This window comes from Leuciscus leuciscus, assembly GCF_965113295.1.
Source record: "Leuciscus leuciscus genome assembly, chromosome: 23".
NCBI lineage: Eukaryota > Metazoa > Chordata > Actinopteri > Cypriniformes > Leuciscidae > Leuciscus > Leuciscus leuciscus.
In genome coordinates, this window is record NC_138747.1 from 33,032,696 (window position 1) to 33,060,337 (window position 27,642).

At 41.1% G+C, this 27,642-nt stretch overlaps 1 protein-coding gene and 1 long non-coding RNA gene across 3 annotated transcripts in view; both read left to right on the plus strand.

The window, feature by feature from the left end:
* Nucleotides 1–19,070, plus strand: part of LOC309488343 (metalloproteinase inhibitor 2-like) — a 35,077-nt gene extending 16,007 nt beyond the window's left edge. Inside the window, exons 2-6 of one of the 2 annotated variants that reach the window (XM_082156576.1) lie at nucleotides 7,360–7,454; nucleotides 9,145–9,247; nucleotides 13,979–14,103; nucleotides 17,129–17,317; nucleotides 17,366–19,070. In XM_082156576.1, the coding sequence (XP_082012702.1) occupies nucleotides 7,362–7,454; nucleotides 9,145–9,247; nucleotides 13,979–14,103; nucleotides 17,129–17,305 (498 nt within the window). In that variant the 5' untranslated portion in view covers nucleotides 7,360–7,361 and the 3' untranslated portion in view covers nucleotides 17,306–17,317; nucleotides 17,366–19,070. Of the gene's footprint in view, nucleotides 1–7,359; nucleotides 7,455–9,144; nucleotides 9,248–13,978; nucleotides 14,104–17,128 lie in introns of both variants that reach the window. The other variant, XM_082156575.1, reaches the window with a different exon arrangement.
* LOC309488391 overlaps nucleotides 1–27,268 on the plus strand; it is a 45,946-nt gene extending 18,678 nt beyond the window's left edge. Inside the window, exon 2 of the long non-coding RNA XR_014202112.1 lies at nucleotides 26,773–27,268. This is a non-coding gene — a long non-coding RNA (uncharacterized lncRNA). The remainder of the gene's footprint in view (nucleotides 1–26,772) is intronic.
* Nucleotides 27,269–27,642: the final 374 nt, after the last annotated feature.

Below are 27,642 nucleotides of genomic sequence, written 5' to 3' on the forward strand. Positions count from 1 at the left end.
ATAGTTTTGGATCTCTAACTAACTGAGAGTAATTTTGGATCTAACTAACTGAGAATTGTTTTGGATCTCTAACTAACTGAGAGTAGTTTTGGATCTAACTAACTGAGAATAGTTTTGGATCTCTAACTAACAGAGTAGTTTTGGATCTCTAACTAACTGAGAATAGTTTTGGATCTCTAACTAACAGAGAGTAGTTTTGGATCTAACTAATTGAGAATAGTTTTGGATCTCTAACTAACTGAGAGTAGTTTTGGATCTAACTAACTGAGAGTAGTTTTGGATCTAACTAACTGAGAATAGTTTTGGATCTCCAACTGAGAGTAGTTTTGGATCTAGCTAAATGAGAATAGTTTTGGATCTAACTAACTGAGAATAGTTTTGGATCTAACTAACTGAGAGTAATTTTGGATCTAACTAACTGAGAATTGTTTTGGATCTCTAACTAACTGAGAGTAGTTTTGGATCTAACTAACTGAGAATAGTTTTGGATCTCTAACTAACAGAGTAGTTTTGGATCTCTAACTAACTGAGAATAGTTTTGGATCTCTAACTAACAGAGAGTAGTTTTGGATCTAACTAATTGAGAATAGTTTTGGATCTCTAACTAACTGAGAGTAGTTTTGGATCTAACTAACTGAGAATAGTTTTGGATCTCTAACTAACTGAGAGTAGTTTTGGATCTAACTAACTGAGAGTAGTTTTGGATCTAACTAACTGAGAATAGTTTTGGAACTCTAACTAACAGAGAGTAGTTTTGGATCTCTAACTAACAGAGAGTAGTTTTGGATCTCTAACTAACAGAGAATAGTTTTGGATCTAACTAACTGAGAATAGTTTTGGATCTCTAACTAACTGAGAGTAGTTTTGGATCTAACTGACAGAGTAGTTTTGGATCTAACTAACTGAGAATAGTTTTGGATCTCTAACTAACTGAGAGTAGTTTTGGATCTCTAACTAACTGAGAATAGTTTTGGATCTAACTAACTGAGAATAGTTTTGGATCTCTAACTAACTGAGAGTAGTTTTGGATCTAACTAACTGAGAGTAGTTTTGGATCTAACTAACTGAGAATAGTTTTGGATCTCTAACTAACAGAGAGTAGTTTTGGATCTAACTAACTGAGAATTGTTTTGGATCTAACTAATTGAGAATAGTTTTGGATCTCTAACTAACAGAGAGTAGTTTTGGATCTAACTAACTGAGAATAGTTTTGGATCTCTAACTAACTGAGAATAGTTTTGGATCTCTAACTAACAGAGAATAGTTTTGGATCTAACTAACTGAGAATAGTTTTGGATCTCTTACTAACTGAGAGTAGTTTTGGATCTAACTAACTGAGAATAGTTTTGGATCTCTAACTAACTGAGAGTAGTTTTGGATCTAACTAACAGAATAGTTTTGGATCTAACTAACAGAGAGTAGTTTTGGATCTAACTAACTGAGAGTAGTTTTGGATCTCTAACTAACTGAGAGTAGTTTTGGATCTCTAACTAACAGAGTAGTTTTGGATCTCTAACTAACAGAGAATAGTTTTGGATCTCCAACTGAGAGTAGTTTTGGATCTAGCTAAATGAGAATAGTTTTGGATCTAACTAACTGAGAGTAATTTTGGATCTAACTAACTGAGAATTGTTTTGGATCTCTAACTAACTGAGAGTAGTTTTGGATCTAACTAACTGAGAATAGTTTTGGATCTCTAACTAACAGAGTAGTTTTGGATCTCTAACTAACTGAGAATTGTTTTGGATCTCTAACTAACTGAGAGTAGTTTTGGATCTAACTAACTGAGAATAGTTTTGGATCTCTTACTAACAGAGTAGTTTTGGATCTCTAACTAACTGAGAATAGTTTGGGATCTCTAACTAACAGAGAGTAGTTTTGGATCTCTAACTAACAGAGAGTAGTTTTGGATCTCTAACTAACAGAGAATAGTTTTGGATCTAACTAACTGAGAATAGTTTTGGATCTCTAACTAACTGAGAGTAGTTTTGGATCTAACTGACAGAGTAGTTTTGGATCTAACTAACTGAGAATAGTTTTGGATCTCTAACTAACTGAGAGTAGTTTTGGATCTCTAACTAACTGAGAATAGTTTTGGATCAAACTAACTGAGAATAGTTTTGGATCTCTAACTAACTGAGAGTAGTTTTGGATCTAACTAACTGAGAGTAGTTTTGGATCTAACTAACTGAGAATAGTTTTGGATCTCTAACTAACAGAGAGTAGTTTTGGATCTAACTAACTGAGAATAGTTTTGGATCTAACTAACTGAGAATAGTTTTGGATCTCTAACTAACAGAGAGTAGTTTTGGATCTAACTAACTGAGAATAGTTTTGGATCTCTAACTAACTGAGAATAGTTTTGGATCTCGAACTAACTGAGAATAGTTTTGGATCTAACTAACTGAGAATAGTTTTGGATCTCTTACTAACTGAGAGTAGTTTTGGATCTATTACTAACTGAGATTAGTTTTTGGATCTAACTGACAGAGTAGTTTTGGATCTAACTAACTGAGAATAGTTTTGGATCTCTAACTAACAGAGAGTAGTTTTGGATCTAACTAACTGAGAATAGTTTTGGATCTCTAACTAACTGAGAATAGTTTTGGATCTCTAACTAACAGAGAATAGTTTTGGATCTAACTAACTGAGAATAGTTTTGGATCTCTTACTAACTGAGAGTAGTTTTGGATCTCTTACTAACTGAGAGTAGTTTTTGGATCTAACTGACAGAGTAGTTTTGGATCTAACTAACTGAGAATAGTTTTGGATCTCTAACTAACTGAGAGTAGTTTTGGATCTAACTGACAGAGTAGTTTTGGATCTAACTAACTGAGAGTAGTTTTGGATCTAACTAACTGAGAGTAGTTTTGGATCTCTAACTAACTGAGAGTAGTTTTGGATCTCTAACTAACAGAGTAGTTTTGGATCTAACTAACTGAGAATAGTTTTGGGATCTCCAACTGAGAGTAGTTTTGGATCTAGCTAAATGAGAATAGTTTTGGATCTAACTAACTGAGAATAGTTTTGGATCTAACTAACTGAGAGTAATTTTGGATCTAACTAACTGAGAATTGTTTTGGATCTCTAACTAACTGAGAGTAATTTTGGATCTAACTAACTGAGAATAGTTTTGGATCTCTAACTAACAGAGTAGTTTTGGATCTCTAACTAACTGAGAATAGTTTTGGATCTCTAACTAACAGAGAGTAGTTTTGGATCTAACTAATTGAGAATAGTTTTGGATCTCTAACTAACTGAGAGTAGTTTTGGATCTAACTAACTGAGAATAGTTTTGGATCTCTAACTAGCTGAGAGTAGTTTTGGATCTAACTAGCTGAGAGTAGTTTTGGATCTAACTAACTGAGAGTAGTTTTGGATCTAACTAACTGAGAATAGTTTTGGATCTATAACTAACTGAGAATAGTTTTGGATCTCTAACTAACAGAGAGTAGTTTTGGATCTAACTAACTGAGAATAGTTTTGGATCTCTAACTAACTGAGAATAGTTTTGGATCTCTAACTAACAGAGAATAGTTTTGGATCTAACTAACTGAGAATAGTTTTGGATCTCTAACTAACTGAGAGTAGTTTTGGATCTAACTGACAGAGTAGTTTTGGATCTAACTAACTGAGAATAGTTTTGGATCTCTAATTAACTGAGAGTAGTTTTGGATCTCTAACTAACTGAGAATAGTTTTGGATCTAACTAACTGAGAATAGTTTTGGATCTCTAACTAACTAATAGTAGTTTTGGATCTAAATAACTGAGATTAGTTTTGGATCTAACTAACTGAGAATAGTTTTGGATCTCTAACTAACAGAGAGTAGTTTTGGATCTAACTAACTGAGAATAGTTTTGGATCTCTAACTTACAGAGAGTAATTTTGGATCTAACTAACTGAGAATAGTTTTGGATCTCTAACTAACTGAGAATAGTTTTGGATCTCTAACTAACAAAGAATAGTTTGGGATCTAACTAACTGAGAATAGTTTTGGATCTCTTACTAACTGAGAGTAGTTTTGGATCTAACTAACTGAGAATAGTTTTGGATCTCTAACTAACTGAGAGTAGTTTTGGATCTCTAACTAACTGAGAATAGTTTTGGATCTAATTAACTGAGAATAGTTTTGGATCTCTAACTAACAGAGAGTAGTTTTGGATCTAACTAACTGAGAATAGTTTTGGATCTCTAACTAACTGAGAGTAGTTTTGGATCTCTAACTAACTGAGAGTAGTTTTGGATCTCTAACTAACATAGAATAGTTTTGGATCTCTAACTAACAGAGAGTAGTTTGGATCTAACTAACTGAGAAAAGTTTTGGATCTCTAACTAACTGAGAGTAGTTTTGGATCTCTAACTAACAGAGAATAGTTTTGGATCTCTAACTAACTGAGAATAGTTTTGGATCTCTAACTAACAGAGAATAGTTTGGGATCTCTAACTAACTGAGAATAGTTTTGGATCTAACTAACTGAGAATAGTTTTGGATCTCTAACTAACAGAGTAGTTTTGGATCTCTAACTAACTGAGAGTAGTTTTGGATCTCTAACTAACTGAGAATAGTTTTGGATCTCTAACTAACTGAGAGTAGTTTTGGATCTAACTAACTGAGAATAGTTTTGGATCTAACTAACTGAGAATAGTTTTGGATCTCTAACTAACTGAGAGTAGTTTTGGATCTCTAACTAACTGAGAATAGTTTTGGATCTCTAACTAACAGAGAATAGTTTTGGATCTCTAACTAACAGAGAGTAGTTTGGATCTAACTAACTGAGAGAAGTTTTGGATCTCTAACTAACTGAGAGTAGTTTTGGATCTCTAACTAACTGAGAGTAGTTTTGGATCTCTAACTAACTGAGGTAGTTTTGGATCTAACTAACTGAGAATAGTTTTGGATCTAACTAACTGAGAATAGTTTTGGATCTAACTAACTGAGAATAGTTTTGGATCTCTAACTAACTGAGAGAAGTTTTGGATCTCTAACTAACTGAGAATAGTTTTGGATCTAAATAACTGAGAATAGTTTTGGATCTCTAACTAACTGAGAGTAGTTTTGGATCTCTAACTAACTGACAGTAGTTTTGGATCTAACTAACTGAGAGATTCCTGACCTTAAGTATCGGATTCCCACCGTAACCTTTTCAGCTACAGTATGTTTTAGGTACATCTAGCTGTACTATATTTAGTAATTGATTTTTTAAGGTATTAAAGGACATTTAAGAATCAATAAGAGAATCAATTCTGTAAGACACAGGTGATTCCCGACCTTAAGTATCGGATCTAACTAATTGAGAATAGTTTTGGATCTCTAACTAACTGAGAGTAGTTTTGGATCTCTAACTAACTGAGAATTGTTTTGGATCTCTAACTAACTGAGAGTAGTTTTGGATCTAACTAACAGAGAATAGTTTTGGATCTCTAACTAACAGAGAGTAGTTTGGATCTAACTAACTGAGAAAAGTTTTGGATCTCTAACTAACTGAGAGTAGTTTTGGATCTCTAACTAACAGAGAATAGTTTTGGATCTCTAACTAACTGAGAATAGTTTTGGATCTCTAACTAACAGAGAATAGTTTGGGATCTCTAACTAACTGAGAATAGTTTTGGATCTAACTAACTGAGAATAGTTTTGGATCTCTAACTAACAGAGTAGTTTTGGATCTCTAACTAACTGAGAGTAGTTTTGGATCTCTAACTAACTGAGAATAGTTTTGGATCTCTAACTAACTGAGAGTAGTTTTGGATCTAACTAACTGAGAATAGTTTTGGATCTAACTAACTGAGAATAGTTTTGGATCTCTAACTAACTGAGAGTAGTTTTGGATCTCTAACTAACTGAGAATAGTTTTGGATCTCTAACTAACAGAGAATAGTTTTGGATCTCTAACTAACAGAGAGTAGTTTGGATCTAACTAACTGAGAGAAGTTTTGGATCTCTAACTAACTGAGAGTAGTTTTGGATCTCTAACTAACTGAGGTAGTTTTGGATCTAACTAACTGAGAATAGTTTTGGATCTAACTAACTGAGAATAGTTTTGGATCTAACTAACTGAGAATAGTTTTGGATCTCTAACTAACTGAGAGAAGTTTTGGATCTCTAACTAACTGAGAATAGTTTTGGATCTAAATAACTGAGAATAGTTTTGGATCTCTAACTAACTGAGAGTAGTTTTGGATCTCTAACTAACTGACAGTAGTTTTGGATCTAACTAACTGAGAGTAGTTTTGGATCTCTAACTAACTGAGATAAGTTTTGGATCTCTAACTAACTGAGAATAGTTTTGGATCTAACTAACTGAGAATAGTTTTGGATCCCAGTTTCCGTGCGTCAGAGTTGCTTTGGCATTCCAGTCCTTGTTCTGGGATAATCAGGCATGGAATGACTGGCATGAGTTTGTACAGACATGCAGATACCTGTGGCTTTCACTGAGCCAATACAGTAAATAGAATCAAAATTGTATTTTTATATAAAGTATTCGATTCCTGACCTTAAGTATCGGATTCCCACCGTAACCTTTTCAGCTACAGTATGTTTTAGGTACATCTAGCTGGACTATATTTAGTAATTGATTTTTTAAGGTATTAAAGGACATTTAAGAATCAATAAGAGAATCAATTCTGTAAGACACAGGTGATTCCCGACCTTAAGTATCGGATTCCCACCGTAACCTTTTCAGCTACAGTATGTTTTAGGTACATCTAGCTGGACTATATTTAGTAACTGATTTTTTAAGGTATTAAAGGACATTTAAGAATCAATAAGAGAATCAATTCTGTAAGACACAGGTGATTCCCTTCTATAACACAACTACATTCTGAACTGTTATTTGACACTGCCTGAAATGATTATTTTAACATAATAGACTAAACACGTAATACGCATGTGCACGCAGTCTGCGTTTTCACAGATTCACGTTTTTGAAGTTTACACGGAGATGATAACGTTTTAGAATTTTTTTTAAAAACTTGCACCTTGGAACCTATTTAAAGTTTCCATTCTCGTGCCACCAAACACTGTTTTCGTGCAAATGAATGGCCAGAACGCATTAAAAGTTTTCTGTTTTCAGTTAAAACAGTGACGTGTAAGCGGCCCCCTAAGTTAATAACTAATGATCTTTGCAATGGAAGTGAACTACTTGTAATGGTACAAAACTAACTTTAGCTGGACAATAACTTTATTCTAGAGCTGCTGTAAAGCCAAAACAATCTCTGTTACTGTAATTTCCTATTATCACTGTAAAGCTGCTTTGCAACAATCTATATTGTTAAAAGCGCTATATAAATGAAGGTGACTTGACTTGACTAATGCGCTCAGAATCATACGCTATATAACAACTGATTATTTTCCCATTAGTAATGCGAGCTGAGGTAACTGGGAAGAAGAACATACCCAGAGAGAGAAATGAAGGTGGAATGGAAGAAGTTCAATATAACATCAAAGTGAAAAAGGTGAGCTAAAGTATTGATGATCATATAAATGTTCTGCTGGGAATTATAATGATCTGATTTTTTGATCGGACAAATAATCTGATTAAAATGATCTGATTTCCGCATGCTTTTCCTGGGACAGATTGGCCTGACATCCAAATCAGGAGTGTGTTTCCCGAAAGCATCGTTAGCCAACTACAGTCGCAAGTTCCATCGTTATCTGCAGTTCAACGAGTCAGTGTTTCTCGAAACCATCGTTCTAATGAACATTCGCAAATAGCATCGCAAAGTTGTGTGTTTGGAACGACAGAGTTTCTTGTTTGCATAACATGTGGACTCCCTATTCAGGACAATCTATATATTTTATTTAGAACACATACAAATGTCATTTACGTCTTTTAGTTTGTCAAGAGATTTAAAGCGTCGTTGTTGAAGAGTGCGCATGTGTGAACGAGCCTATGATTGAATCTGGTAATAAAACAAAATAACTGAGAAAAATTTGAAATATTCCTCAGATGTTCATGATTTATAGTAAAACATCTCGCATTAATTTGATCTCAAACAGATTCATTAAAAGTATTATTACTCCTAACTGCGTGACGTCATCATCCAACGTGGTTGAATGACCAATTTGCGACAATATATTGATATATTTGGGAAACAGTCGTGACTATCTAGTTGATTTCTTCAACGATGCATCGTACTATAGGCAGCGAGTTACAGCGTTGTACGGGAAACACACCCCAGAATAGTCCATGATTTACAATTACAACGGAGAGTTACAGTCTTTTTGGGGTTCTTGTCAACACATAGGCCTATACATGAACGTGTGACATATGCTTTGGAAACACGGTTCGTGAAGCTTCGAAATCATTGTGTTGTAAACTTTTATTCCTTCATCGAAGCAAGACCAGGAGACGTTGGGATCGCGTTCAAACAGAAGTTATTCTTTATTGAGCGTGGCTGCAGTTCGTCCAACATTCTAAATCTAATACAGTATGCATTGTAGTTATATACATTCCAAGAGGGAGGGATTACATAGAGGCGGAGTCTCTGAACAAAGCATGCAAATGAAGTAGGAACACACCCTACTCTGAGAGCGCTACCAGTCCAATTGAATCAGCATAACTTATTAAAATGCTGATACTGGCCAGGAACTCCGGTTCCAAGAGCCATCCCAGAGCCATTAAAAACAAAAGGTGAAAGTCTCCCCTACAGCTAATCCAATCAACCTAACAATTCGACATCTAGGCCAGGGGCTCCGAAAGCCATTTAGGCTCTGAAAGGTGAGAATCTCAGTGATCCGACTCATTTAAAACACAATAGAGAAAACAGGACTGGCAGGAAAGGAGACTCTTGCTGGAGACTCAATAATCATCTGAAATCAGTCTACTAAACTTGATCAGTTTATATACTATTGCAGTGGAAACCTAAATTAAACATTTAATCAATTTGTAATACAACAATTGCCAAGCTTTTTTGCTGAATCACGTGACTTTAGCGGTTTGATACACGCTCCGAATCACTGGTTCAAAACAAAGGATTCGAAGCTTCACGAAGCGTGTTTCTGTAGCGTCCGTCGCTAGAGACTCTTTTTTGTTTTTTTTACTTTAAAAAAAAAATATTTTTAAATAGTGGATCTGCAAAAAATCCAATACACTGCTACAGTATACTAAACAAACAATGGTTTTACAAAATCATGGTTTTGCAGGTGTTCAAAGGTTCTTCTGAAAGAATAAAGCAAATCAAGCATGCCTATACATTTGAGAGAATGTGTGGGGCCATACTTGGAAACGGCCAGCATCTGCTTTCAGGTAAATACAAAGTTCTGTCTGATCGGCCCTTAACTCAATCTGCTTGCAATCACATCGTTATCTATAGGGCTCAGCTGATTGGTTCCTGCTGTATCAGTAGCCAATGAGCTCGATGCTCAACCTTCAAATGCTTGGTCAGTGTTTACTGTAACATCTTTCAGAAACCCTCCACCTTCCCCAGCTCCACCTGTATAGATCTGCTACGGGTCATGCATGTATGTTATATTGAACAGCAACATTAGGCAACATTCGAAAGCTTACAAACTCAGAAATTCATCCTGTGAAAACTATTTTGAAATTGGACGTTGCCTTACCATGGAAATGGTACTTTAAATTCTTTTAGCAGGCTCCTCCCCTAGTGGGCGGAGTCAGGTTTCATATTACAAAATGTATTTTTACTACTTTATTATCTAATCTTTTCTAATCTTGACACAACACATATCGTCGGAAAGGTCTGAGTCTCAAGGTTCCATATTTGGTGACTATTTTGTGATAGAAGCTATATTTGGACAAATTTTTTTAATTTGTTACAGGAGAATGCATAAAAAAAAATGACAAATTATGGAATTTTGGTACAATGTTTAAACAAAATCTCATAGGAACTTACATTTTTGTGATATTAACTTCAAATTTGGAACACAACTTTGTTAGATATGTGGTTTTGATTTTATAGTAATTTTATAGTAAAAAATACCACCAACATAATTTTTTTTTAGTACAGTACATTTGATTTACATTAAACTTCCATAACTTTCACATCAGCAATAATCTGCTGAGGGCCTTTTTAAAACAAGACCAAATGGTCTACATTCCAAAAGCATTCTTGAATTACAACCATTTAAGTTTAGATAGTGACAGTTATGTGCGATATGACATAATCGAGTATGTCCATCACTTTACAGAAACACACCTAGAGCGTACACATACACTACGTGATGTAGTCTATTAGGTTAGACTAGTGTGCTTGAGCATTTAGAGCACACACTTTTACTTCTGATTTACTCTAAAATGCTTTTATAATGTAATAAATTTTTTAATAATTGAAATCAATCACCCCCTCCTTGAACTGCCACCTTATCGTGGTGGAGGGGTTTGAGTACCCGAACGACCCTAGGAGCTATGTTGTCTGGGGCTATATGCCCCTGGTAGGGTCTCCCAAGGCAAACAGGTCCTAGGTGACGGGTCAGACTAAGAGCGGTTCAAAAAACTCTTATGATGCCAACAAAATTGAGGACCGTGACGTCGCCCGGTATGGCGCAGCCGGGGCCCCACCCTGGAGCCAGGCCCGGGGTTGGGGCTCGTATACGAGCGCCTGGTGGTCAGGCCTCCCCCCATGGGGTCCGGCCGGGCTCAGCCCGAAGGAGCGACGTGGGGCCACCCTCCCGTGGACCCACCACCTGCAGGAGGGACCGTAAGGGGCCGGTGCAAAGTGGATCGGGCGGCAGTCGAAGGCGGGGGCCTAGACAACCCGATCCCTGGACGCGGAATCTAGCTCTAGGGACATGGAACGTCACCTCTCTGGCGGGGAAGGAGCCTGAGATTGTGCGTGAGGTTCAGAGATTCCGACTAGAGATAGTTGGGATCACCTCTACGCACAGCTTGGGCTCTGGAACCACACTCCTCGAGAGAGGATGGACTCTTCACCACTCTGGAGTTGCCCATGGTGAGAGGCGGCGGGCTGGTGTGGGTTTGCTTATAGCCCCCCAGCTCAGCCGCCATGTGTTGGAGTTCACCCCGGTGAACGAGAGGGTCGCTTCCCTGCGCCTTCGGGTCGGGGATAGGTCTCTCACTGTTGTTTGTGCCTACGGGCCAAACGGCAGTGCAGAGTACCCGGCCTTCTTGGAGTCTCTGGGAGGGGTGCTGGAAAGTGCTCCGACTGGGGACTCCGTCGTTCTACTGGGGGACTTCAACGCCCACGTGGGCAGCGACAGTGACACCTGGAGGGGCGTGATTGGGAGGAACGGCCCCCCTGATCTGAACCCGAGTGGTGTTCTGTTATTGGACTTCTGTGCTAGTTACAGCTTGTCCATAACAAACACCATGTTCAAGCATAAGGGTGTCCATCAGTGCACATGGCACCAGGACACCCTAGGCCGGAAGTCAATGATCGACTTTCATCTGACCTCCGGCCGTATGTCTTGGACACTCGGGTGAAGAGAGGGGCGGAGCTGTCAACTGATCACCACCTGGTGGTGAGTTGGATCCGATGGCGGGGGAAGAAGCTGGACAGACTCGGCAGACCCAAACGTACTGTGAGGGTCTGTTGGGAACGTTTGGCCGAATCCCCTGTCAGAGAGATCTTCAACTCCCACCTCCGACAGAGCTTCGACCAGATCCCGAGGGAGTCTGGAGATATTGAGTCCGAGTGGACCATGTTCTCCACCTCCATTGCCAACGCGGCCACTCGGAGCTGTGGCCGTAAGGTCTCCGGTGCCTGTCGAGGCGGCAATCCCCGAACCCGGTGGTGGACACCGGAAGTAAGGGATGCCGTCAAGCTGAAGAAGGAGTCCTATCGGTCCTGGCTGGCTTGTGGGACTCCTGAGGCAGCTGATGGGTACCGACGGGCCAAGCGGACTGCAGCCCGGGTGGTTGGGGAGGCAAAAACTCTGGCCTGGGAGGAGTTCGGTGAGGCCATGGAGAAGGACTATCGGTCGGCCTCGAAGAGATTCTGGCAAACCGTCCGGCGCCTCAGGAGGGGGAAGCAGTGCCCTACCAATGCTGTTTACAGTGGAGGTGGGCAGCTGTTGACCTCGACTGGGGATATCACCGGACGGTGGAAGGAATACTTCGAGGATCTCCTCAATCCCGCCGTCACGTCTTCCATTGAGGAAGCAGAGGCTGAGGACTTGGAGGCGGACTCGTCCATCACCCAAGCTGAAGTCACCGAGGTAGTCAAGAAACTCCTCGGTGGCAAGGCACCGGGGGTGGATGAGATCCGCCCTGAGTACCTCAAGTCTCTGGATGTTGTGGGGCTGTCTTGGCTGACACGCCTCTGCAGCATCGCGTGGCGGTCGGGGACAGTGCCTTTGGACTGGCAGACCGGGGTGGTGGTCCCTCTTTTTAAGAAGGGGGACCGGAGGGTGTGCTCCAACTATAGGGGGATCACACTTCTCAGCCTCCCCGGGAAAGTCTATTCCAGGGTACTGGAGAGGAGAATCCGGCCGATAGTAGAACCTCGGATTCAGGAGGAACAGTGTGGTTTTCGTCCTGGTCGTGGAACACTGGACCAGCTCTATACCCTCTACAGGGTGCTGGAGGGTTCATGGGAGTTTGCCCAACCAATCCACATGTGCTTTGTGGATTTGGAGAAGGCATTCGACTGTGTCCCTCGCGGCATCTTGTGGAGGGTGCTCTGGGAGTATGGGGTTCGGGGCCCTTTGCTAAGGGCTACCCGGTCCCTGTACGACCGGAGCAGGAGCTTGGTTCGCATTGCCGGCAATAAGTCAGACTTGTTCCCGGTGCATGTTGGACTCCGGCAGGGCTGCCCTTTGTCGCCGGTTCTGTTCATAACTTTTATGGACAGAATTTCTAGGCGCACCCAGGGGCCGGAGGGGGTCAGGTTTGGGGACCACACAATTTCATCTCTGCTCTTTGCGGATGATGTTGTCGTGTTGGCCCCATCAGACCAGGACCTTCAGCATGCACTGGGACGGTTTGCAGCCGAGTGTGAAGCGGCTGGGATGAGAATCAGCACCTCCAAATCCGAGGCCATGGTTCTCAGTCGGAAAAGGGTGGTTTGCCCGCTTCAGGTTGGTGGAGAGTTCCTGCCTCAAGTGGAGGAGTTCAAGTATCTTGGGGTCTTGTTCACGAGTGAGGGAAGGATGGAACGGGAGATTGACAGACGGATCGGTGCAGCTTCTGCAGTAATGCGGTCGCTGTACCGGTCTGTCGTGGTGAAGAAGGAGCTGAGCCGTAAGGCGAAGCTCTCGATTTACCGGTCAATCTACGTTCCTACTCTCACCTATGGTCATGAGCTGTGGGTTATGACCGAAAGGACAAGATCCCGGATACAGGCGGCCGAAATGAGCTTTCTCCGCAGGGTGGCTGGGCGATCCCTTAGAGATAGGGTGAGAAGCTCAGTCACTCGGGAGGAGCTCAGAGTAGAGCCGCTGCTCCTCCACATCGAGAGGGGCCAGCTGAGGTGGCTCGGGCATCTTTTCCGGATGCCTCCTGGACGCCTTCCCGGGAAGGTGTTCCGGGCATGTCCCACCGGGAAGAGACCCCGGGGAAGACCTAGGACACGCTGGAGGGACTATGTCTCCCGGCTGGCCTGGGAACGCCTCGGGGTCCCCCCGGAAGAGCTGGAGGAAGTGTCTAGGGAGAGGGAAGTCTGGGCATCCCTGCTTAGACTGCTGCCCCCGCGACCCGGCCCCGGATAAGCGGAAGAAGATGGATGGATGGATGGAAATCAATCACTAGCTCAAGTAGAGCATTTATTTACTGCTCGATGACCCAAGACTCCGCTGTATGTGGCTTGCCGTCTGCTGTATGACATTTTCCCTGGTTTGTTTTAATGTGTTTTATGACTTTTTTTATATCAAAATGTCAGGCCGCTCCAGCTATATGACGCTGCGAAACTAAATCTAGTTCAGAGAGATCCACATTAAAGAGTTTTTTAGGGGGACTCTTCACTAATTTAACAGGGATTAGGACACACTGACTAACATTATGAGTGGACCTCAGGGAATATTAAACAAAAATGAAATATACAATATGTTTTCTGTCTCTTAGGATATGTGGGCATGTATGACAGACTCTTCATTACAATGTGCGACCTCAATATGAGCTGGCACAGTCTCTCCTTAATGCAGAAAAACAACATCAAATACAGATATCAGAAGGGCTGTGACTGCAAGGTAGGAACACATTTATTTAGAGATGCACGAAATATCGGCCACCATATGTTCATTTTTTATGTTATTGTTATCGGCCCAATAAAAAAAATTGTCCGATATATTAAATAATGTATTATTTCCTTCAGCTGAAACACTTCAGATGCGCACTGTTCACCATGATGGTTTTGAGTTGCATGAAATATGATTCAAATCACTTCAAAAAAGGAAAATACAGTAAAGTGCAACACAAGTCTGTCATAAAGGCTACATAAAATTATAATGAAAACATCATTATAATTGTTTGTTTTGGACATGGATTTTAAGGGTCAGACTTTTGTTTTTGTAATCAGGCTCTCAAAAATTATATAAAAACTTGGATTTAGATTTATCAGTATATCGGTATCGGCTGGTATCGGTATCCCTACATTTATTTAAACCCAGCTGACAATGATCCAAACATTACGACAACTCTGTAAAGATGAAATGAAACCTTCAATCTAAAACAATTTTCACATGTGTTTTATGTTTTGTATCATACACAGTAAAAAACGTTGGGATAATTTTAAACCTAACCGTTTTTGTTACACATATTGGGCCATTGTGTTGGGTTATTTTCCAAAAATGTTGGGTAATTTTTTCAAATCGTTGGGAAATTTCCAGTAATAACCCAATGCTTTGGGTTAAAATAGCCCACAGTTGGGAAGGTGCTATACCACCCCATAGTTGGGTTACTCGTTGGGTTATTTTTAACCCAACATTTTTAAGTGAGCAGTTAAACAATTCTAGAATACTAACTCGTTCACTAATTAATTTCAATGTCCAAAAGTACCCTGACATAGACTTGATGTCAGGGTGTGTGCAGGCAGAAGAAGACGAGGAAGGAAGAAGGCTCCAATACAAAGTGTTTACTTACAAATATAACTCAAGCGATGCAAAAAGGCAGGATACACACACAGGTTGTGACGTTACGTAGACGAGAACGGACCAAGACTGACTGAACAGAGGGAACTAAATACAGACACTGATGAACACAAACCAGGTGACACAGATGAAAATGATTGACAAGATACAGGTGATGATAATGAACTAATGATAGTAGATATGGCAACGGATGAGTGGCGGGAAAACAAAAGATATGTGACTAACAAGGCTGAACAGAACATAGACAGTAAAAGAAATAGACACAGCGACCACATAGATTTCAACGGAGAAAAGTGAAGCAAATTAGAAGCACTCACTTCCTGATGGCTGAGCGTACTGCGCAGACTCACACTGAGCTTGATGACGTAGATGTGACGTGGGCAACCTGTCTGACAGTTGTAAGTCTTCTAGTAGCTGTGCCAAGATAAATCTGAATCATTCCCTTCCGAATCTTGAAGAGATGGAGAGCGTGAGTAGGAGCTGTCAATCAGCTAGGAGCAGGAGTAACTTTATGACTCTCTATGGGCTTCTCCCTAGACTTTATCGGACTTTATGCCTCCACGTCCCCCCGATTGACTGCGAGCTTCTCCTGCTGTCTATACGGTAATTTCTAGAGAGTCGCGTGGTTATGACGCAATCATTAGCCTATTTTTAGAAAAACTGCTTCTACGGGGCCATAACGTAAGATACAAGGTAATGGAGCCTTTTATACATTGTCGTGTTTCTTTAGAAATAAACAATGGACAAATAGAGTATTTAAACGCCTCAGATGTAAAGTTATTCGCTGTCAAAGTGACGCCAAAATGAATGGGAGTCAATGGAATGCTAACAGCAGGTGATGGCTTGTTAGCCAATGGCGGCCCCCGGGGATGGTACGCTTTCCAGATGCTGGATTACCCCCCTGGAACAGAAACACAACAGTTACAGTACTCCCCCCTCCCAGTAGGCGCGTCCTCGCGCTGTAGAGGGACCAACTGCAGAGGGAGAGAGGGACCAGGGCGGAACAGGCGGCCAGGGCGGAGCAGACGGAGGGAGGAGCCATGGTGGAGGTAGGGATGACGACTTCAGGGGGCCGACTGACGGGGGCGAAGCAGGTGGGAGAGGAGACCAGGGTGGAGCCGGAGAGCCGACGAGCCCAGGTGATGCCGAAGACGGGCTGGGTGGGAATTTGGAGACAGACTCTGGGACAGAAGATTTGAGCTCGGCAGGATTGACGTGAAGCTCAGGCTCGGCCGGCATGACGTGATGCGCGAGCTCTGGGTTGGACAGGACCAGCGGTGAAGGCTCTGGGCTGGACGGGACCAGCGGTGAACAGGGCTCTGAAACAAAGTCAATGAAGTCCACTTCTTCAGGACTGTGGATGGGGATGGAAACAGGAGGCTCTGGACAGGTGGTTACAGCAGGATGAGACCCTGGGCTCTCGACGACTCCCACAGTGAGGGAGGATCCACATACCCACAAGGTGCGGTCGATGAACTCGATAAAAGAGAGGTGACATCTGGGCGAGTAGATCGTCCATCCCGCTCCAGAACTGTTGTTTGAGAGATTCCTCCTCATCCCAGCTTGCGTCCTGATAAAGGTTGAGGTAAACCTCCACATAATCTTCCAGCGAGCGACCGTTTTGAGATATCCAGTCTTCCACGTTCATTTTAAATTAGTCCCTTCTTCTGTCAGGGTGTGTGCAGGCAGAAGAAGACGAGGAAGGCAGAAGGCTCCAATACAAAGTGTTTACTTACAAATATAACTCAAGCGATGCAAAAAGGCAGGATACACACACAGGTTGTGACGTTACGTAGACGAGAACGGACCAAGACTGACTGAACAGAGGGAACTAAATACAGACACTGATGAACACAAACCAGGTGACACAGATGAAAATGATTGACAAGATACAGGTGATGATAATGAACTAATGATGGTAGATATGGCAACGGATGAGTGGCGGGAAAACAAAAGACATGTGACTAACAAGGCTGAACAGAAACACAACAGTTACACTTGATTTATGAAGGTCTGAGTGAACAAAACCATAACTGGTTTTACTACCAGTTTACTAACAGTTAACTACCATAACTGGTATATTATAATTGTATTGTAATTCATTAATCTGTGAATGGATCTGCAGATCTCCAGCTGCACTGACCAGCCCTGTCAGCTCAGCTCTAGGAGCGAGTGTGTGTTGGACGACTGGTCTTCCTCATGGTCAAAGCCACATCATGAGTTTGCCTGCATCAGACACAGTGACAGCTCCTGCAACTGGTACACAGGAACGGCCAAAAACCACACAGAAACACACGCCTGACGTCTGCAAACCACACACACACACACACACGCGCGCCTGACGTCTCCAAACCACACACATACACACACGTCTGACGTCTGAAGCCCCAGAGCACCACTGAGTCTGAGTGTGAAAGAAGCTGCTTGATGCTGATCAAATCTGAACACAAGCAAGGCCTGTAACCTGCTGCAACCACCCAGAATAATTTGCATAATTGCATTGGATAATTATCATGTCATATTACTGTAATGCTTTCATATGACGACACATTGTTTCTTTTAGGTCATTTGATTTTCTATCAAAAAAAAAGCAATTCAGTGAATTATTTTTATAAAAAAGGGTTTATGGGCAAAAATACCATTTTCACCTGATCTTTAATGCCTGAAGAAATCAGGAAGATGCAGCATGGGCCTTTTCCACATTTACACTTCCAAATTAATCTTTAGCATGTTACAATTTATCTGCATAATTTTGGCTTGCTGTAGTTTAATGAGATATTTTTAACAAGTAATAAAATGTTTTCAAAGCGTAAACATTAAATAAAAATGTGCAGGAGTTAAGGAAGCTACTGTGTCTATATCTCTCTATTATGAAGCAACGCTCATGTTTTGCAATAGTTGTTGTGGTCGTTCACAATAAATCCTGCTGATTGCGAAACTGTGTTCATTTAAGCATGTGTGATGCAGCAGCATTAGCTTAGTTTAGCTTAGCTTAGCTTATCTTAGGTTAGCTTAGGTTAGCTTAGCTTAGCTTATCTTAGGTTAGTTTAGTTTAGTTTAGTTCAGTTCAGTTCAGTTCAGTTCAGTTTAGTTTAGTTTAGTTTAGTTTAGTTTAGCTTAGCTTAGCTTAGCTTAGCTTAGTTTAGCTTAGCTTAGGTTAGCTTAGTTTAGTTCACTGCATTCTCGCACTGAATTGCTTTGCAGATATAAATGATAAAATAGCACTACACTTTTTTAAAGGGATAGTTCAACATTTAAATTCTGTCATCATCTTCAACTCTTCAGAATAATATCCCATCATTAATAGCTGACTACAGGACAGATGAGTAGTGCTACAGTTTTATTGAGGTCTTTCTGCGGTTGAAACACTGACTGATGGATTATGAGACATGACTGATTTCAGGAAGTTGTTCTGTATCTTTCAACAACATTCCTCCTGATGTTCATTGATGTTTATTTGCTGCTGTAACTAGTAGTAAAGATGAAGAGATGATCGGTTCATCCGTCACACACATTAAAACACACACAAACACACATTTATTGACTCAATTTACTGCTGAAAATTACAGGATTTAAAATCTGAAACATTATTTCATATCAAAGGTAACAAAGCGATACAAAGTTCTGTTCATTCATCGACTAAAAACTGTGTTGACGATCGATTCTGGGATTTAAAAATCGACATTGGTTCCTTTAAAATCGAGAAACTGAAAATTTTACCCAGCCCTAATATTAACAATGACAAATTATAAAGAATTACCATTAAATTACTGAATGTAAGCGATTGTCTTTTCTGTTATGATTCATTGATGCATTGATTATATTTTCCTGGTTTGTATCCCTGTGAACAGTTAAAACGACGTCCTGAAGACCAAAAGCACAAGTCCATTCGTCAGTGTACAAGTTTGATGTTTTGCTTTCCAGTATGCTTAGATTGCTTTTATGTTCATCAGCTTCTACGGCATTGCAATTCGCTCCTCAGGACAGTCAACAAATTCATGCAAAACACTGTTTCCATGGAGATAAATATGCAATTAACTATTAAAGAGTTCTGTGTATAAAAAGCATCTGTGTGTGTTTTATGGGAAATGTATGTTAGCATGTTGATAAATTTATATGTTGTTAATGGCAATGCCTGAAAAGTGCTTTTCACTTTTGTGTTCTGAATCTGATGAGCATAGAGTTAAAAACTGAAAAAATATCATTTTAAGACATTTTGTAACAGATATTTGCAAACTGGTCGAAGAGTCATTGTGGATTCTTGTGCACAGCTGACCTACACTGAGAGTCAACAGCAAAAATCCAACAACAGGAAATATCATATCAAGATGCCACCAGAAACCACATAAACAACATAGTTTGCTTTCACAATGCGGAAATCTGTTCAAGATTTTGCAGTGATGATTTATATTGAAACGCAGTGTGTTTATGAAGGCGCCACTGAATGCAAACAAAAGCAGGTGAAGTCTGGCTTTAGTTTGAGATAATCTTGATTTTCATGCAGTACTAAAAAGATACTCATATAATATAAACCTACTTTCTCCTGAGAAAATGTTTTAATAACTTATTTATGCTCACATTTATTCATTTAGCAGACGTGTCATCCAAAGTAAGAAACATTTACTACGACAGCAAACACTTAAAGTACACTTTTAATTACAGAAATAATATACTTTAAAAGTTTGAACTTAATGTAATGTTTTCAAATGTTTAACATGTTAATTGCAATGAATTGTAGTTTAAATTTACATAATATTAAATGCAATTAGATTAATTTCTGTCAAAGTGCTCAAGTCGGACTTCAGTACATCATTATATCATAATTACTTCTAGTGAAATATGGTTAAAGTTCCTGCTGAACGTACTAACAAGCATTTGTGCTAAACTAAAATATACTTTAATGTTATTTCTATTGAAACTTGTATGGCATGCATTTAAAGATGTTCGTAACTACACAATTGTAATGACGAAGTTGCAATTTTATTAACTTTAAATGCAGTGTCAAATTACACACTACAGTTAAAATTATAATCACGTGGTTATGTATGTTAGTCAACACGTCAAAATCAGTGCACTTCTTTAAAGCACGACAAAAGATTATTAAAACATAATGATTAAAAATGTACTTTAAAGTAAAACTCGGTTACACTTTATTTTTGACAGGGACCGTTGCATATGTTACATGTAGTAATGACAATAAATTATGCGTAATTACATGTAACTCACCATTAACCAAACCCTAGTACGTGTTGTTCATTAATATTTCTCAGTACTTAAATGTATAATTAAGGACACTTAAAAATAAATGCAATTTTTAGGGGGGTTTATTGTTGTTATATTCAGTAGTGTTCCTGCATGTGGACGGGTCTCTGGGCTGAAGGGAATGAAAGCAATGTGCTTCTGATCTTACCATGTCCCTGTAGTTCGAGTAGAACGTCTGATCAACGAGAGGGAATTTATCCGCTCCCAGTTTATTGTAGATGCTGATCAGCTGAGCGAACTGCAACAAAACACAGAATCCGTGTGGGTGAAAATGGTGACAAAAGTAGAACTTGAGTCAGCTAACAATTATAGACAAACCCAATCTGATTAAAATAACATGCAAAACATTTTTGAGATTTTTATTAAATACGTCGAGTAATCCTCACGAATCTGACTTCAGACGGACTTCCGAGGCACATTACGCTTTAATGATCTACAATATAACAGAGCGAGCTAAGCAAATGTTTAATTACTACAGTAGTTGTAGTACTAATTTGTAGTACTAACCTATTACTAATAGGACTCGAGTGAGTTGACGCTCGGGATCCCGGCGTACTGCAATCCGATGATCATGTTCCTGAAGTCTTCATTCTGAGCCATGCTGTAGGCGTGCTGTCGGACCAGGACAAAATCAGGCTTGAAGGACCTGGAGAATAATAACACAGATTATTGTAGAATACAGAATAATACAGCAAAACTGTGAATATTAACACAGATACAGCAAAATCTCTGAGAATAATAACAATAACAATGCAGTAGGACCGCACACTTGTGCTCCCTGATCCGTTCGATGACCTGAGGGAGCATCGAGACCGGAGGGAATGCGTAAAGTGGGAGGCTGGGCCATTTGTGGGCTAGCGCATCCCTGTCCTTTGAGAAAAATGTTGGGCAGTGAGAGTTGTCTTTTTAGGCAAAGAGGTCTACCTCTGCCCTGCCGAAGACACTCCAGATCAGTTGAACCGTCTTTGGGTGGAGAGACCATTCCTCTGGGGGAACATTGCCTCGTGATAGCATATCTGCACCCTGGTTCAGTATGCCTGGCACATGCGCCGCTCTCAGTGAGCGCAGGTTGGCGTGAGCCCATAAAAGCAGGTGTTTGGCCATGGTGTACAGGTTGAAGGACCTGGTACCGCCTTGGCGATTTATATAGGACACCACTGACATGTTGTTTGTCCGAACCAAGACATGGTGACCCGCCAGGTTGATATGTAGGCGATAGCTCGATCAGAGGCCAGAGACAGGCCTGCCCTCGCACAGAGCTCCCCAACCTAGGTTGGAGGCGTCTGCTGAAATCACTTTTCTCCTTTAGATCACACCCATGTTCACACCAGACTGGTACCAGCCGGTGACCTTTCAAGGGGCCAGGGCTCTGATACAGCCGTGGCTCACCTTGATGCGTAAGTTGCCGTGTCGCCACGCACGAGCCGGGACTCGGGGTTTCAACCAGCGATGAAGGGGACGCATATGCAGTAGGCCCAGTTGGAGTACTGACGATGCTGAGGCCATCAGGCCCAGTGCCCTCTGAAACGCAAGAGCCTGCTTTGAACAAAGCCACTAGCTGCTGAATCGAGAGAGCACGGTCTGACTTGAGCCAAGCTCTCATTTGGACAGAGTCGATTACTGTCCCCAGGAAGGTTATACGCTGGCTGGGGAGCAGCATGCTCTTGGAAACATTGATCCTGAGCCCGAGGCATTCTAGGTGGCCAAGGAGCCAGGATCTGTGGGTTATTAATTAGGCCTCCGACTGAGCTAGAATGAGCCAGTCGTCGAGGTAATTCAAAATGCGCATTCCCCGTTGTCTCAGGGGGGAAAGAGCTACATCTATGCACTTCGTGAATGTGCAGGGATCCAGGGACAGCCCGAATTGCAGGACCGAGTATTGATAAGCCTGACCCTCGAAGGCGAATCTCAAGAATGGCCTGTGATGGGGGGCTATTTGGATGTGAAAGTAAGCATCTTTCAGATCCACTGAGAAAAAACAATCCCTTGGGCGAACTTGCGCGAGGATTTGTTTGGTCGTTAGCATCCTGAATGGCCGTCTCACGAGGGCCTTGTTCAGGTGTCTGAGATCTCCTTTTTCAGGACGAGGAAGTAACGGCTGTAAAAGCCTGACTCACGTAATGGCGGGGGAACTGTCTCAACAGCCCCTTTCGCTATTAGACTTAGCACTTCGGTGCGGAGGACGTGAGCTACGTTGCTCCTCACCAAAGTTTCGACCACAGCATGAAAGCATGGCGGCCTGCGAGCGTACTGCAGCGAGTAACCTCGTTTTATTGTGTTTAATACCCATTTTGACTCATCGGGGATGGCTTCTGTTGTATCGTAGATACCAAGGAAAACTCAATGGAAACTTCTGGATGGTCTCTTTTTATTAGGACTCATCTCTGTAGCCAGCAATACACACCAAAAGCACACTCACACTGCACGTTCTTCTCTGCTTTTAACAGTGCTACAGCCCACAAACACAGTGCGCCACCGCCCCCTACTGGACAACCCAATACCACCCTTAACATACAACATTTCCCTTCCACTTAACTCAGAGGCAATCCTTCCCCAAGACACAAAATCTTCCAATACAATTTTACAGTGATGATTTATTTATTTATTTTTAATCATGCAATTCATAACATTCATAATTCAATAGGTTCTAATGCTTTTTGATGACATTATTTCTTATGTCACAAAGTCTTTAAGATATACTGGTGGTTTCTTCTCTCTTACTGAATGTCATAGACATCCAGAGGATGCACTCTCAGGCTCCTTTCCATCTGAAGTATGAGTCAATTCAGGCATTTTTTGAGCAATGGGTGAATCTGGCAATTGATTTCTTTGACATCCAGATTTCGAACTCTCAGGCTCCCGGTTATCTACAGTTGGAATTGATTCAAGTGTTGTCGACGTACTGAGTGATTCTGGCATTTTAATATAAGCATCCATTGACACAACATCAGTATCATAGGGTTGAACACACAGGGCAGCTTGAAAATCTTCAGCATCTCTTTTATTTTATTTTAAAATTGATCAACATGACGTTGCACTACTTGGGCACTTCTTATTTCTACTTTATAGGATACTGGTCCTGTGATTTCCTGAATTACTCTCTGCACCCATTTTGGTCCATACCTTAAGTTCCTAGTGTATATCTCCTACTTCAAAATAGCGAGATTTTGAATTTTGCTCATGTTGCTCTTTTTGAACTTGTTGTTTCAATTCAATTTTGCTGGTGAAGTCAGGGTGCATTTTGTCTAGGGTGCATCGCAAATTCCTCCCCATCATCATTTCTGTAGGTGACAATCCTGTGGTAGACTGGGGTGTAATACGATAACTAAACAATGCTCTGTGCAACTTGGTCTCCATAGTGTTCCCAGAACTTTTTTTCATGAGGTCCTTAAAAGTTTGGACTGCCCGCTCAGCAAGACCATTGGATGATGGATGATACAGACCAGAAGTAATATGTGTTATTCCATTCCTAGACATAAATGTTTTGCTCGTTTCACTCACAAAACACTGAGCATTATCAGACACCATCATTTCAGGAATGCCATGGGTACTGAAACTCTTTCTGAGGCACTCAAGAGTAGTCGCTGTTGTTGCTGAATTTACTGGATATGCCTCAATCCACTTAGAATGGGCATCAACTAAAATTAAAAACATCTTCCCCAGGAATGGACCAGCATAGTCCATATGCACTCTTCTCCATGGCTGTCATGGCCACTCCCACGGATGAAGTGGTGCACCCCCAGGGGCTTTTCTCTGTACAATCTTTTACTCGGGCCTCAATGTCATCATCTAAATTTGGCCACCACAGGTAACTCCTGGACAGACCTTTCATACTTGACATACCTGGGTGAGATTGATGTAGCTGTTCCAGCAACCCCGACGTCCTTGCTCTGGAATGATGAAGCGGACTCCCCACAGCACACACCCGTCTAGAACACTCAGCTCTTGTTGTCTCTGTTTATAAGGTACAATTCATTTGTATTACTGTGATCAGGCCAACCTTCAAGCACATACTCACGCACTCTAGAGAGGACAGGATCTCGAGTTGTCCAGTGCTTGATTTGCTCTGATGTCGTCAAAGGACTAACAACGCTGTCCAACATCAAGACAAAATCCTCCCTTGATTCTTTCTCTGGAATCTCTGGAACAGGAAAACGACTGAGGGCATTGGCATTTCCATTGTCCAGCTCTGTAAGAAATGACATACTCATCTGCCCCCAACATCACTGTCCATCTCATAATTCTTTGAGAGACCATCTGTGGCACAGCTTTCAGTTCATTCAGTAGACTTAGTAAAGGTTTATGGTCTGTACAGATCACAAATTTACGGCCATTCAGATACTTATGAAATTTCTTTACCCCGAACACTACAGCTAAACCCTCCTTCTCCAGCTGTGAGTAGTTTTTTTCTGCTACTGTAAGTCTTCATGATACAAACCCAATAGGTCTCTCAGTTCCATCTGCCATACGATGTGCTAACACGGCTCCCACACCGTACGCTGATGCATCACAAGAAAGCACTAATTATTTTTTCTCATCATAGTGGATTAACACATGGTTAGACTGCAGTGACTCTTTGGATTTTTTAAAGGCTTCCTCTTGCTCCTCTTTCCAACACCAGGGGACGTCCTTCTTCAAAAGCCTGTGTAATGGAGCAAGCAGTTGTTGAGAAGTTTGGCAGAAACCTGTTATAGAAATTCAACAGTCCCAAATATGCTTTCAGCTCTGTTACTGACGTTGGTCTTGGTGCATCTTGAACTGCTTGGACTTTTTCGGAAACTGGATGAATACCAGTGGCATCCACTTTGTGTCCCAGGAAAATTACTTCCTTTTCCAAGAATTTACACTTTCCCCTTTTCAACCTGAAACCATACTCCTCCAACCGCTGCAACTCTTGATCCAGTGGGAGTATGGCTCCCTAACGACAAATGCTTTCTATTAAATAATCACACTGAAAGATGATTGGATAGAATAAGGGTTAACAGGGTTTCCTATTGGCTGGCTGGTTCTCTGTGCTGTGTGCGCCCTCTGTCGCAACTATCAGTTCACGTGTGGAAGGCCAGCGGTAAGTCGTGTGATTGAGAGCTCTGTATTTCTGTCTGTAATTATCTGTCCATGAAATGTGTGATATATCATGAGCAACAGCATATTTATTCGAGACCAAGAAAAGCGTTATATATTGATGAAGAGTGTGAAAAATGTGTGTTTTATTATAGCGCCAGCACGAGGACTGTCATATGCTGAATTATATCAACTCACTCTGTTACATGATGTTTTCTCAGTGATTTCTCAGTGAATAAATTGATGGGAGAAGATTTCTTGAAAGCACGATAGGGATGGGCATTTCAAGCAAAAATAATATTCGAAGATCGCTGGGTATTATTTAATTATTATTCGAAAATCGCACCCCTCACCCAGATGCGCACGCACACATGCATGTATAGGCTACACACACGTGAGAAAAGCGGAGTGGTGTGACACTTAAATATAACTTAAAAAACTTAAACATACGTTTCATATTTATGTTTAAATAATATAATGTTATTTTTTTTTTATTCATATATGTTGATTATATGAAAAGGGAACCGCATGAGATGAGTAAGATAGGATCATAAAATGCCCAATATATCGGGAGACATTTGGAGTGTGTCAGACATGACTTTGACCACTTAAGTAAGTTTTGTTTTGTAGAAAACCATTCTTTAGACCGAATTTCGTTTAGTATAAATTGTATCTTAATTTAAATCAATGTTTCAACAACCAATTGCCTGGATTTAATAAATAAGAAGCAAATAGGTCTATAGCAGACAATATAATCAGGGCATGGAGGCGCCGGCGCGTGAGCTGGAGCTCGTCTTATAAATGAACCGAATCTCCGCGTATAAGCTTGCCTCACAGACCTGAGAAAAATATGTATAGAAAGCTTGAAATGTCCACTTTAAAAAACAACAAAAAAACCACACAAAAAAACATTCAAATCGAAAAGAAATGGACTATTCTCTGCTTATGTAGACGCTAAATCCGTTTGAAGTGTGCATTTCTCTCTATAGGCGTGTTCACTACATGCGAAGATGACGAGTCAGCATTGCCAACTTTATCTTTGCAGCCAGAAAACACTAGTTTATTAATAAAGAGTTCAAATGTATCATGCTGCATAATCCTGTGCCATCCTTCACAACATCTGCCTTGGGGTTGGTGACATCATGTCTTGGGGTTGGTGACATCATGGGGTTGGTGACATCATGGCCCGGAGGATGAGGGGGGGCATGTTTTGGAGGCAGTCAGTGTTCTTCCCTGGCGAGGGCTGTCTGCAGAGTCTGCCCTGGAGGAGGTTCCCGTTGACCATGAGTATTTGTAATAGGCGAGTCAGAGAACTGTACAGCTATAGTGCCAAAGACCAAAGCTGATTGGCCATAGAATGGGTTTGCATGTTGAAATATTTTATGCTTTGATTTGAGGATGCAAGTTAATTTATTTTATTCTTCCCTCTTTTTGAAATGATCTCAGTGAGATGGCAGCCGTCGATTGAGTCAGCCCTGCAAACCTGTTGGTAGACAATGCAGTGGACAGTGGAAATATGCAGTCAAACACTCTGGAGAGCATCCCAGATGATGTCCCACCGGCAGAGAGGCCTTACCAGGAGCTCTATTGTGGAGCCTATCCCGGTCCAGCGGCTCCACCAGGGTCTCTATTGTGGAGCCCATCCCGGTCCAGCGGCTCCACCAGGGTCTCCCTGCTCAGCTCAATAAACGCTCCTCCTCACCGTGGGCACCCACTGCTGAACTCGGCCCTGGTGTGTCCTCAGGGTTTAAGGCGATGAGGACAGGAGGGTTTGGTGCAATGCCTCTGTCCCAACACATGAGGACAAACCAGGGCAGAGTTCAGCAGTGGGTTTCCCACTCACTCCCTCTCCTGTCCCAGGACACTTGCAATCCTAAGGCAGAGAAAATTAACCATGGCTCGTTAACAAGAACAACAGCTGCACAATAAATTTGAGCAAAGATGTGTGTATTAACTTTTTTTATTTTATTTTTGAAGTTGTCCCATTTTTTCTTTTTTCCTGAATGGTAGTTTCCTTCCCCAGAAGACCCATTTTCTCCAGAATTGCTCTAAAAAAGCAGAAGGGCTTAATATGAGGAAAACGCTTAACGTGTAATTAAATGCGTTGCGTTCATATATAGAATGTCCTGCTACTATTTGCTTCAGCTTTTCGAACGTAGAAGTATGATAAAGGCATGATAGGCTATATACATTTTATGTGGATAAAGGCATATTCTGTACATGACTACACATGTCCTTATTAGGCCTAGAAAAAATATATATACGCAAATATATGTTTGTACGCGCAAGTGTTTCAATGTGGTTCGTCCCTTCGAA